The 13,206-nt window shown below is 40.5% G+C and overlaps 1 protein-coding gene across 4 annotated transcripts in view; it reads left to right on the forward strand.

Annotated features, from left to right (window-relative positions):
- LOC121547099 (KH domain-containing, RNA-binding, signal transduction-associated protein 2-like) overlaps positions 1-13,206 on the forward strand; it is a 164,468-nt gene that overhangs the window by 63,494 nt on the left and 87,768 nt on the right. For 3 of the 4 annotated variants that reach the window (XR_006657692.1, XR_005996488.2, XM_041858207.2), the window contains exon 3: positions 6,443-6,559. The exons of the other annotated variant lie outside the window; for it this stretch is intronic. Coding sequence is in view for 1 of the 3 variants with exons in the window: in XM_041858207.2 (XP_041714141.1) it covers positions 6,443-6,559 (117 nt within the window). In the remaining 2 variants the exon portion in view is untranslated. The remainder of the gene's footprint in view (positions 1-6,442; positions 6,560-13,206) is intronic. 4 annotated transcript variants of the gene reach the window in all.

The following is a 13,206-nucleotide window of genomic DNA, read 5'->3' on the forward strand; positions in this document are numbered from 1 at the left end:
AACACCATAGTGCCCTCAAAGCTCATCACTAAGCTAAGGACCCTGGGATTAAACACCTCCCTCTGCAACTGGATCCTGGACAACACATCCGCCACGCTGATCCTCAACACGGGGGCCCCTCAGGGGTGCGTGCTCAGTCCCCTCCTGTACTCCCTGTTCACTAATGGCTGCATGGCCAGGCATGACTCCAACGCCATCATTAAGTTTGCCGATGACACAACAGTGGTAGGCCTGATCACCGACAACGACGAGACAGCCTATAGGGAGGAGGTCAGAGACCTGGTCGTGTGTTGCCAGGACAACAACCTCTCCCTCAACGTGATCAAGACAAAGGAGATGATTGTGGACTACAGGAAAAAGAAGAGGACCGAGCACGCCCCCATTCGCATCAACGGGGCTGTAGTGGAGCAGGTTGAGAGCTTCAAGTTCCTTGGTGTCCACATCACCAACAAACTATCATGGTCCAAGCACACCAAGACAGTCGTGAAGAGGGCATGACAAAACCTATTCCCCCTAAGGAGACTGAAAAGATTTGGCATGGGTCCTCAGATCCTCAAAAGGTTCTACAGCTGCTCCATCGAGAGCATCCTGACTGGTTGCATCACTGCCTGGTACGGCAACTGCTCGGCCTCCGACCTCAAGGCACTACAGAGGGTAGTGCGTATGGCCCAGTACATCACTGGGGCCAAGTTTCCTGCCATCCAGGACCTCTATACCAGGCGGTGTCAGAGGAAGGCCCTAAAAATGGTCAAAGACTCCATCCACCCTAGTCCAGCCACCCTAGACTGTTCTCTCTGCTACCGCACGGCAAGCGGTACTGGAGCGCCAAGTCTAGGTCCAAGAGGCTTCTAAACAGGTTCTTCCCCGAAGCCATAAGACTCCTGAACATCTACCAGTCAAAAGTTTGGACACACCTACTCATTCCAGGGATTTTCTTTATTTTGACTATTTTCTACATTGTAGAATAATAGTGAAGACGTCAAAACTATGAAATAACACATATAGAATCATATAGTAACCAAAACAAGTCTTAAACAAATCAAAATATATTTTATATTTGAGATTCTTCAAAGTAGCCACCCTTTGCCTTGATGACAGTTTTGCATTCTTCATGAGGTAGTCACCTGGAATGCATTTCAATTAACAGGTGTGCCTTGTTAAAAGTTAATTTGTGGAAATTATTTCCTTAATGCATTTCAGCCAATCATTTGTGTTGTGACAAGGTAGGGGGGGGGGTAAAAGACCAAATCCATATTATGGCAAGAACAGCTCAAATAAGCAAAGAGAAACAACAGTCCATCATTACTTTAAGACATGAAGGTCAGTCAATCCGGAAAATTTCGAGAACTTTTTTCAATTTTCGCCTAAAATGACATACCCAAATCTAACTGCCTGTAGCTCAGGACCTGAAGCAAGGATATGCATATTCTTGATACCATTTGAAAGGAAACACTTTGAAGTTTGTGGAAATGTGAAATTAATGTAGGAGAATATAACACATTAGATCTGGTAAAAGATAATACAAACAAAAAAGCATGCGTTTTCTATTTTTTGCAATACTGGACCATTTTGTATCAAGTCTTCCCAAATGTGCTGAATTGGTCAATTGGTACATTTTCAAGTACATAACTATAGAGAACGTACAAAAATGATATGGTAATACAAAATGTAAGTTTACACACTCCCAGGAATGTCATACATGATGGATCATTAGCTTATACATTAACTTTAACACATCTAGATGGCCGGGCGGGGTGGGTGTGGAGCCAGAGACAGCAAGGGTTCAAACTGTAGAACCCAGTTCCTACATTTTAATATAAAAATTGATTTCATCAAACAAAACTATGCTACATTTTATCTCTGGGACCCTTAGGATGACAAATCAGAGCAAGATTACTGAATGTAAGTACATTATTTACCTTCAGAGGTGAATGTATCAAACCAATTGCCGTGATGCGTTTTTTGTTGTTGTGCACTCTCCTCAAACAATAGCTACTGTAAATTGGAAAGTGCAGATAGATTAACAAGAATGTAAGCTTTCTGCCCATATAAGACATGTCTATGTCCTGGAAAGTTTGCTGTTACTTACAACAGTTATGCTAATCACATTTCGCACATTAGCACAACCGTCCCGTATACGGGACACCGATCCCGTAGAGGTTAAAACTGCATTGTTGGTTAAGGGCTTTTAGGTAAGCATTTCACTGTTGTATTCGGCGCATGTGACAAATACAATTAGATTTGATTTGATTTGATGACTGACCTGAGCTGTACACTCTTAGAAAAAAAGGTGCTATCTAGAACCTAAAAGGGTTCTTCGGATGTCCCCATAGTAGAACCCTTTGACAAACCCTTTTTGGTTCCAGGTAGAACTATTTTGCGTTCCATGTAGAACCATTACCACAGAGAGTTCCACATGGAACCAAAAAGGGTTCTACTTGGGACTAAAAAGGGTTATCCTATGGGGACAGCCGAAGAACCCTTTTGAAACCCTTTTTTCTAAGAGTGTAGATGCAACACATCCTGATTGCCTAGTCACGTTTACCCCTACTCACATGTACATACTGTATTACCTCAATTATCTCAACTACCTCGTACCCCTGCACATTGACTCGGTTCCGGTACTCCTTGTATATAGCCTCGTTATTGTTTTTATTGTGTTACTATTTCCTTTTTATTCTATTTGGCAAATATTTGTCTTACTTTTTAAACTCTGTATTGTTGGAAATGGGCTCGTAAATAAGCATTTCACAGTAAAGTCTACACCTGTTGTATTCGGCACATGTCACCAATACAATTTGATTTGATTTGATATATAGCCTTACAGGAGGATTAAAGAGGGGCTGACCTCACCGGTTTTGGCTTTTCTGCTACTCATTATAAACAAGATTTGCATCTTGGGGTTGTGGTTCGATGTGGGTGTGTTATGTTCGCTATATTGTACCCTGGCAGTTATTGTTGTTTGTTCCTCTTTAGTCACCCTAGTTGAAATATCCCAAAAAGGCCACCATAATTTGTGTGACGAATGGCCACCAACCTCTTAATAAAAAGCATGTCTGAAATTGATTTTATTTGATTTTCCCTTACAAAAAAAATATAAACCCCTACAAAAATGTCCATTAATTATAATCCACATAATAATTAATTTCCTGTTGCTGCAGGATTATTTTCCTGCTGTAGCAAACTGGCTCAAATTAAGATTGTACATCTGTATGTTGTCTCAAGTAAACAAGTCAGTGGCGCTGCATGCTATTGGGTATTGTAAAGAAATGGGCAGGTCTGTCTGTAGGTTGATTCTGCTGCTACGATTGGATAGAGCGCACTCAGCGCAGCTGTTTCTCCGTGCATGACCATTCCCTTAAGGCTTATCATCCCGTGTTAGTGGGCAAGTGGCCATGACTGGGCATGATTGAAATCAAAACCCAATCATCAAATATCCAATGATTTAGGAACGTCATAGTTTTCCATAAATCTTGCAAATCTCTGTTTTGGAAGATACTGACTTTATGCCCAAAATTATTCTATTTACTCTTTGTAGTAAATTCTGGCACTAGAATCGATGTTTCTGACTAATATCGATCATAGGCCACTTTCAACCAGATACGTCGTTTTTTTTATTCAGCTTCTCTTTAAAGGAGTCCAACTGCTGTGTCCCTATTATTTGGTATTTATAATTTTGAACACAGGATTTGAACACAAGATTTGAACACATGATTTGAACACAGGATTTGTAACGAGACCCCAAGTCTGTCCTAGCAAGTGGACATAATATTTGTTTTTGTTTTTCTGCATCAACAAACTTCAGATTCTATGTTCACAAAAACAATCATACTCTTGATATAAACACAAATATTCCCATAATTTATTTTCATTAATGCATGCGGTATTTCCATAAATTAAAAAAAATCCCAATACATAATTGCTGCATTAGCAACACACCCAGTTTCTAACATCCTCAGCCTTATCGGTGTTGGGACTGCAGGGGGTGGCTTGCATCATTTCAAACCTCATTTAACACTGAACCATGCCCCCTTCTAAAGCCTAAATTACCCACCACGGAGCCTAAGAGTGGCTCCAGACATTCATTAGCGTAATGAGAACAGGCCACTGTTCTGCTGCCGCCTAGTGAGCTAATTCTCAATGTAGCCGTGGCGACCATCTGCTCAAGGGCTCCCAGCCAGCTGTAGGATATTTCCTGTCAAAGCAGCCTCAGAGAGGACAGAATACCCACCAGGGTGCTCAACTCAATCACCTCAGAAAGAAGGGATGGATGGAGGTAGAGTGGTGCTCTGTTGACGATGTACTGTTTGTTGGACTTCTCTGAACCGTATCCCTTTGCTATTCATGCGGTCCTTCATGATGTCAGAGATAAGATAAGCTGAGTACGCAGCCATGTGCCACTTCGGTATCTGTCAGTTTGCTGCTGCAATACAGAAAACAGCTGGCCATGGCTCCTAGTGGCTGAATAGGCTGCAGCGCCTCAGTGGAGGGGGAGGGGAGGGGGCTCGTGTAGTGTTGTGAATAGGTTATAGTAATTCATGAGGCCAGGGCAGATTATGTCTAGATGGGTAGTTGACCAACTGTTCACCTCTAGAGGAGGTTGAGTTATCAGCTGGTCACACCAAACGTTTGAAGGTCAAGTCATTCATTTGAAAATGTTGGCAAATGAATGAGAACGGGAGAGACCTCAGCAGGATTTTTGGGTGACGGCAGTGGTAAATCTAAATGACTTATTAACCCATGGGGTGTTTCAAATTGGTGTTCTGATTGTGGTTTTATTGCATGAATAGTCCTACAATAATTACTTTTCCATTAGCAAATTACTCAACTAAATGACTTCTATTATGATGTTGAGGGTCACCATTTAAACAAATCAAATCAAATTGTATTTGTCACATGCGCCGAATACAACAGGTGTAGACCTTACAGTGAAATGCTTACTTTCAAGCCCTTAACCAACAATGAAGTTTTAAGAAAGAATACCAAAAAAAAATCACATAAAAAGACAATATCAAATAATAAGAAATAACAGTAAAAGATAATGAAAGAGCAGCAGTAAAAATAGTAGGGAGGCTATATACAGGGCGTACCGGTACCGAGTCAATGTGCGGGGGCACCGGTTAGTCAAGGTAATTGGGGTAATATGTACATATAGGTAGAGTTATTAAAGTGACTATGCATAGATAATAAATAGAGAGTAGCAGCAGCGTAAAATAGGGGGTGGGGGGTCAATGGTCAATGCAAATAGTCTGGGTAGCCATTTGATTAGATGTTCAGGAGTCTTATGGCTTTGGGGTAGAAGCTGTTTAGAAGCTTCTTGGACCTAGACTTGGCGCTCCGGTACCGCTTGCCGTGCGGTAGCAGAGAAAACAGTCTATGACTAGGGTGGATGGAGTCTTTGACAATTTTTTGGGCCTTCCTCTGACACCGCCTGGTATAGATGCCAAATCTTTTCAGTCTCCTTAGGGGGAATAGGTTTTGTCGTGCCCTCTTCACGACTGTCTTGGTGTGCTTGGACCATGTTAGTTTGTTGGGGATGTGGACACCAAGGAACTTGAAGCTCTCAACCTGCTCTACTACAGCCCTGTCGATGAGAATGGGGGCGTGCTCGGTCCTCTTCTTTTTCCTGTAGTCCACAATCATCTCCCTTGTCTTGACCATTGTGGTCACTGCCAATCTCCAACAGTGATAAAGAAAAAAGACAGTAACAGTAATAACCCAAAGGGCTAGTTTTTTGTCCAACAGCAAGCCTACTTATGAGATGTGTTCTGTTAGCCAGTGCCTGAAGGCAGGCATTTGATAGTTCCTCATCTGGATAATGATTCCTTGATATCCCATTGGGAAGAAAATCATTTTTTCTCTCTTCCCGGCTCTGACCTCTGGATCATTCCCAGGACTTTTATTGGCTGGTGCACGTGTTTTATTTCCTCTCCGTACAACATTGATGACCCTGAGCAATAATAAGACATGACTGACTAAGCCTCAGCGGTTTAACTAAGGGATGGAGCTGATAACTGGCTGCGTCTCAAATGGCCCCCTATTTCGTATGTAGTGCACTACCCTATGGGCCCTGGTCAAAAGTAGTGCACTATAAAGGGAAGGGAGTGCCATTTGGGACACAAACCCTGTTACGTTCTACCTCAGATGAGATTAAGACCCATTCACCTGGGTATTGTGCAGCACACATGGCTGAACATTGTTGAATTGTTGCAGTTTTTTCCAGGTCTTTTTTTGTTTTGTGCAGCAATTGTGAATAGAATGGTAAGATTTATTTAAAAAGGTTGATTGTTAGCCAACTGTAATATATATGTTTCTCTAATCTTTCTTTCCCTTGCAATATGTAACCTAATTTCCATTTACTTCAGGAATATAATAGGTATATAATTGAAAACTGTCAAGGATGCTGTTTTAGAAACATTGCTTTTCCTCTCCTCTGTTGCAGTTTAATTTTGTTGGGAAGCTGTTGGGTCCACGGGGCAATTCCATGAAAAGATTACAAGAAGAAACAGGAGCAAAGATGTCCATCCTCGGAAAAGGCTCCATGAGGGACAAAGGAAAGGTATGATGACAACACCTCCTTGGAATGTAATCAAATCAAATCAAATAGCAATGCAAATAGTCTGGGTAGCCATTTGATTAGATGTTCAGGAGTCTTATGGCTTTGGGGTAGAAGCTATTTAGAAGCCTCTTGGACCTAGACTTGGCGCTCCGGTAGCGCTTGCCGTGCGGTAGCAGAGAGAACAGTCTATGACTAGGGTGCCTGGAGTCTTTGACAATCTTTTCAGTCTCCTTAGGGGGAATAGGTTTTGTCGTGCCCTCTTCAGGGCTGTCTTGATGTGCTTGGACCATGTTAGTTTGTTGGTGATGTGGACACCAAGGAACTTGAAGCTCTCAACCTGCTCCACAAAACAGCCCCGTCGATGAGAATGGGGGCGTGCTCGGTCCTCTTCACCTTAAATTAAATACCTACTGTTCTATTCTTTTTTTTTGACAGGGAGTCATGTTGAGACCAATGTCTCTTTTTCTACTGAGCCCTGCAGAATACTAAAATACAGGCATCAAATACGAATATGAAATGCAATCAACAAATAGGAAATACAGAAATACAAAACACAATCATAGAAAACAAACATATTCAAAACATTTATTACATTTCTGCTATTTACTTATGGTCAAAAAGGGTCAAAACGAACATCTTCAGAATTTTCTGAATGATGCATCATTTGAATGAGGCACAATTGACATTAATTACATATATCCCTGTATTTTGTCAAGTGGTAGCCTGATGCACAAAAGGTTTCAGTGAAAAGTCAACCTTAAATGCATTCAAATACAAAAACATGAAAGTAACTAAAAGAGGTTCACGGCTGTTCCACAGTATGTTCGTATGTTAACGCTACTATAGCCAAGATAAATATAATAGGGCTTTATGTATAGAGAGCATTTTGCTTCCCAGCCAGGCTATTCATTCTCAGTGACTCGTGGTCCCCTGAAACCAGCCTTATCTGAGGATCAACACCGGCCCCGAGAACAAAGTCAAAGGTCTGGGTGGTCCCAGTAACTCATTCAGGACATTACTGGAGCTTCAGTAGGTCCCAGTGTACTGCTGCTGTATAACGTTACATTGCTATTGTTAGACCTGGACACATGAATACACACATCTACAGAGGATGATAAAAGACCTGCTGAACTGTACAACCTCAGTGATGGAAAGGGAGAACTATGTTCTCTAACACCTCACACAGCAGACACTTTAATTCTGGTAGCTGTCAGATTTATTGGGCAATAACTTCTTTCTACTGAGTATTGACCCTTTAAATGTTTTACATTTAGTGAATGTTGGCTCCTTTTTTACTAGCATTTGGTATTTAGAGAATGTGCAATAGTCAATGCATTTCATGAGAGGTTGCTTTATCAGCCTTCATTTAGAGTGTCCGTTATTTGAGACATACTGTACAAACACCTCATGGAGTTATCTCCTGTATTTGTTACATTTCATATTATCTTACATCTTGTGTAGACGACCGTACTGTATCACCATGGATACACACACAGTAAACATTCCTATAAAACAATACACCTCTAGTTACTATTTTCAGTGGTGAACAATTGACATTGTAGCAAGGCAATGATGATGCCTCAGAGTAAACATGTTTTGCTCTATTTGGAACTAAATCAAATGTCGCTTTTTTATAAGGCACAACATTGCAATAACCTTGCAGACACATTTACAATTGAATTTATATGAACTGAGCGTGAATAGAAATGTCTGAGGGAAGGAGGTGAATGGGATTGCGAAAAGCTCACATCTGATATGCTCATATTGCGACATAAACATCCTTGCAACATCATTATGTTCACCAAAACTCCAACAATAAGATGATGTATGAATACTCTGAAGATTATCTTGGACTTGATCCATCGTTTTGGCCACAATCAAATCGACAACCTTGATCTGTATTTTTCTGGTGTTTTTTCATGGCAGGGCTCTGGAAAGCATGCCATGCGGTAGGTCATCCTAAAATGTCAACACAATGTTTCCTGTACTTGAGACTCGATTTGAACACTGATTTATGTATTCAAAGGAGATGCTGCTTCTTGCCTTCCTACAACACAGTTTGACATTTCTCCGACTCCCGTCTGCATTGATGCGTGCAGTAGGAAGAGAGAGAGGTAGAGTAGATGTGAAAGATAACATCAAGGCATAACATCTCCACCCATCTCCACCCATCTCCACCCATCTCCACCCATCAGTCCTTGTGTATAAACATGTTGGTTTTGCTAGCTTCTAAGATCAGTTCAGCTATGCAACAGAACTTCACAGACATTTTTATTTCATATCTAATTTGATTATTGAGGCTGCACTTGCATATTTTTGCATATATTACCCAGAACAGATCCAGTATCAAGTGGTATGACTCCAGATCAGTTAATTTTGAAAACTTCATACCATGCGTACAACAGCGGTGTACTGATTCTCAAGGTGAATATTTGAGCATGCATATATTTGCATAAATAATTATCTTGGGGAATTTCAGACAATCCAACTGACCCTTGTTTGAGTCATGTAATACAAACTAATTTGATTTCAACATAGACCATTGAGCAATTATTTTCAAATGGATACAGAAAACTATATCAGCTACAATAGTTTTCTTGAATATGTTTTACAACTATTTCAGGCAAAGTAAATCCAATAGTGGTCCAATAGAATCATGAGGACACTATTTTGATTGAGTCAATGTAAATGGGTCATTCTATAAACTAGGGCACCAGTGAGGATTTCTTACACTGGACAACTTGTTACAGCTGTTGATAAGTCATTGATAATAATCTGGCAATTCATTTCATATCATTACATTAAGATACAAGGGGGGATCATAGCTATATTCAATAAAATTCACGAGTCGATTTAAAACCTATGTTTAACCCTTTGTCATGGTAGTGTCTGGATGGATTTGTCCAAAATCACATTGAGATAGAACATTACTTTTCTGTCCTTGCATTTATGGCAGTGTAAGTTGTTATATCATATATTAAGCATGAAATCAGTTAACCTCTTAAGGATCTGACCCTTTTTTTCAATTTTTGCCTAAAATGACATACCCAAATCTAACCGCCTGTAGCTCAGGAGCTGAAGCAAGGATATGCATATTCTCGATACCATTTGAAAGGAAACACGTTGAAGTTTGTGGAAATGTGAAATTAATGTAGGATAATATAACACATTAGATCTGGTAAAAGATAATACAAACAAAAAAACATGCGTTTTCTGTTAAATATTTGGTTCAATCATCTTTCAAATGCAAGAGAAAGGACACAATATAATATTGCAGTTTAGGCGCAATTTAGATTTTGGCTACTAGATGGCAGCAGTGTGTGTGCAAAGTTTCAGATTGATCCAGAGAAGCGTTGCAATACTGGACTATTTTGTATCAAGTCTGCCCAAATGTGCCGAATTGGTCAATTGATACATTTTCAAGTACATAACTATACAGAACATACATAAATGATATGGTAAAACAAAATGTAAGTTTACACACTCCCAGGAATGTCATACATGATGGATCATTAGCTTATACACTAACTTTCACACATCTAGATGGCCTGGCGGGGTGGGTGTGGAGCCAGAGACAGCAGGGGTTCAAACTGTAGAACCCAGTTCCTACATTTGAATATAAAAATGGATTTTATCAAACAAAACTATGCTACATTTGATCTCTGGGACCCTTAGGATGACAAATCAGAGCAAAGTTACTGAATGTAAGTACTTTATTTATCTTCAGAGGTGAATGTATCAAACCAGTTGCCGTGATAATTTTGTTGTTGTTGTGCACTCTCCTCAAACAATAGCATGGTATTTTTTCACTGTAATAGCTACTGTAAATTGGACAGTGCAGATAGATTAACAAGAATCTAAGCTTTCTGCTCATATAAGACATGTCTATGTCCTGGAAAGTTTGCTGTTACTTACAACAGTTATGCTAATCACATTAGCACACGTTAGCTCAACCATCCCATATAAGGGACACCGATCCCGTAGAGGTTAAATTAGACATTGAACTTGAACCCTGTAGAGATCTCAGAAATGTAGTGTAACAACGTAACATTTCAAACCATTTTCATGGGCACACAAATCCGAAATAATGTTTGCATTGCAAAATTGAATGCTTCTAACCGAAATAGTTACCTTACCTTGATACTTAAAACCTAAATCGATACTGTCATTAACGTGGTTCTTCAATAATGATGCATAATACATGTTGGATGCACATTTGGTGTCCAGCTGATTAGTTATAAAGAGAGTCGCACACTCTATGTACTGTATAAACTCCCCGTAATTTATTGGGTAAAAAACCACCAACGTTTCGGCATCAGGTCTGAAGAAGGCACAGTAATGCCGAAACGTTGGTGGTTTCTTACCCAATAAATGACTGGGAGTTTATACATAGAGTGTGCAACTCTCTTTATTTGTTTTTACAGCTTACAGTTTATTCTCCGTTGGTCAGCACCTCTACACTACATTTTGTGATGTTCTCTAGGTGTGCGCCAGCTCATGCTTTTTATTAGACAGCTGATTAGTTATGCCATGATATTTTCACACTTCATCATCTGATCCAGGAAGGAATTTTCTGAATAACAGTCAAGTGGCGAACAGCTGTTGTGATAGTGCATGCAATCAGCCCAAGTGCTGGAAAAAAGGTGTTTGTGAGGCATGTCCAGAATATTTTGCTGTCTCATTAGTTATGCCGGTGAAGACAGTTGTGCCTGGTAGTGGTGCTCGGGTCAGCTGTTTGTTCACCCGCACCCAATGTCTAATAACCCATCCTAATAATCCATCTGCAACCGCCAGACTATATAGTGCATTCAGAAAGTATTCAGACCCCTTCACTTTTTCCAAATGTTGTTACGTAACAGCCTTATTCTAAAATGGATTTTTTTTAAAAACTGTTTTTTAGATATTTTAGCAAACGTATTAAAAAAATAAAAACAGAAATACCTTATTTACATAAGTATTTAGACCCTTCACTATGAGACTCGAAATTGAGCTCAGGTGCATCCTGTTTCCATTGATCATCCTTGATGAGTCCACCTGTGGTCAATTCAATTGATTTGACATGATTTGGAAAGGCACACACCTGTCTATATAAGGTCCCACAGTTGACAGTGCATGTCAGAGCAAAAACCAAGCCATGAGGTCGAACGAATTGTCCGCAGAGCTCCGAGACAGGATTGTGTCGAGGCACAGATCTGGGGAATGGTACCAAAAAATGTATGCAGCATTGAAGGTACCCAAGAACACAGTGGCCTCCATCATTCTTAAATGGAAGAAGTTTGGAACCACCAAGACTCTTCCGAGAGCTGGCCACCGAGCCAAACTGAGCAATCGGGGGAGAAGGGCCTTGGACAGCAAGGTGACCAATAACCCGATAGTCACTCTGACAGAGGTCCAGAGTTCCTCTGTGGAGATGGGAGAACCTTCCAGAAGGACAACCATCTCTGGAGCACTCCACCAATCAGGCCTTTATGGTAGAAAGGCACATGACAGCCCACTTGGTGTTTGCCAAAATGCACCTAATGGACTCTCAGACCATAAGAAACAAGATTCTCTGGTCTGATTAAACCAAGATTGAACTCTTTGGCCTGAATGCCAAGCGTCACATCTGAAGGAAACCTGGCACCATCCCTACGGTGAAGCATGGTGGTGGCAGCATCATGCTGTGGGGATGTTTTTCAGCAGCAGGGACTGGGAGATTAGTCTGGATCGAGGGAAAGATGAACGGAGCAAAGTACAGAGAGATCCTTAAATAAAAAACCTGCTCCAGGACCTCAGACTGGGGGCGAAGGTTCACCTTCCAACAGGATAACATCCCTAAGCAAACAGCCAACACAACGCAGGAGTGGCTTCGGGACAAGTCTCTGAATGTCCTTGAGTGGCCTAGCCAGAGCCCGGACTTGAACCCGATCAAACATCTCTGGAGAGACCTGAAAATAGCTGTGCAGCAACACTCCCCATCCAACCTGACAGAGCTTGAGAGGATCTGCAGAGAAGAATGGGAGAAACTCCCCAAATACAGGTGTGCCAAGCTTGTAGCGTCATACCCAAGAAGACTTGAGGCTGTAATTGCTGCCAAAGTACTGAGTAAAGGGTCTGAATACTTATGTAAATGTGATATTTGTATATATATTTTTTATATATATTTGCGAAACATTCTAAAAACCTGTTCAGGGTGACAGCAGAACGATTTTTTGACAGTGGGTGCAGGATTTCTTTTTGCCTGATTTAGATGTTTCTGTTTATAATTTCCGACATTTTGGTAGGCTATTTGTTAGTCAACTTGTCTGTAATTAGATACATTTAGCTTCTCTTCTGTCATTATATGTTGCCCCAGAAGACTAAATAAACCCTTGCTCACCAGAATAATGTAATAGATCGATAGAATGAATGCTTCAATCTAGTTGACATCGGTAAAGTTTTCGATGTCGTCTTTCGTGAAGCAAAGACTTTTATGGATTGGGGAGAAAATACAATAACACCAAAAAATAAATAATAAATGGAACATTTTATGTGCAAAATGGCCAAATGACATCAGTTTGACCGGTTGTAAGGAAAAAGAAAGCTGTGAAAACAACCCAATGTGTTTCTGATAAGATGCACATTGCATATTTTATGTGATTGAAATACTATCAGCTTTTATGATGAAG

The sequence above is a fragment of the Coregonus clupeaformis genome, chromosome 31 (assembly GCF_020615455.1).
Source record: "Coregonus clupeaformis isolate EN_2021a chromosome 31, ASM2061545v1, whole genome shotgun sequence".
In the NCBI taxonomy this organism is placed as follows: domain Eukaryota; kingdom Metazoa; phylum Chordata; class Actinopteri; order Salmoniformes; family Salmonidae; genus Coregonus; species Coregonus clupeaformis.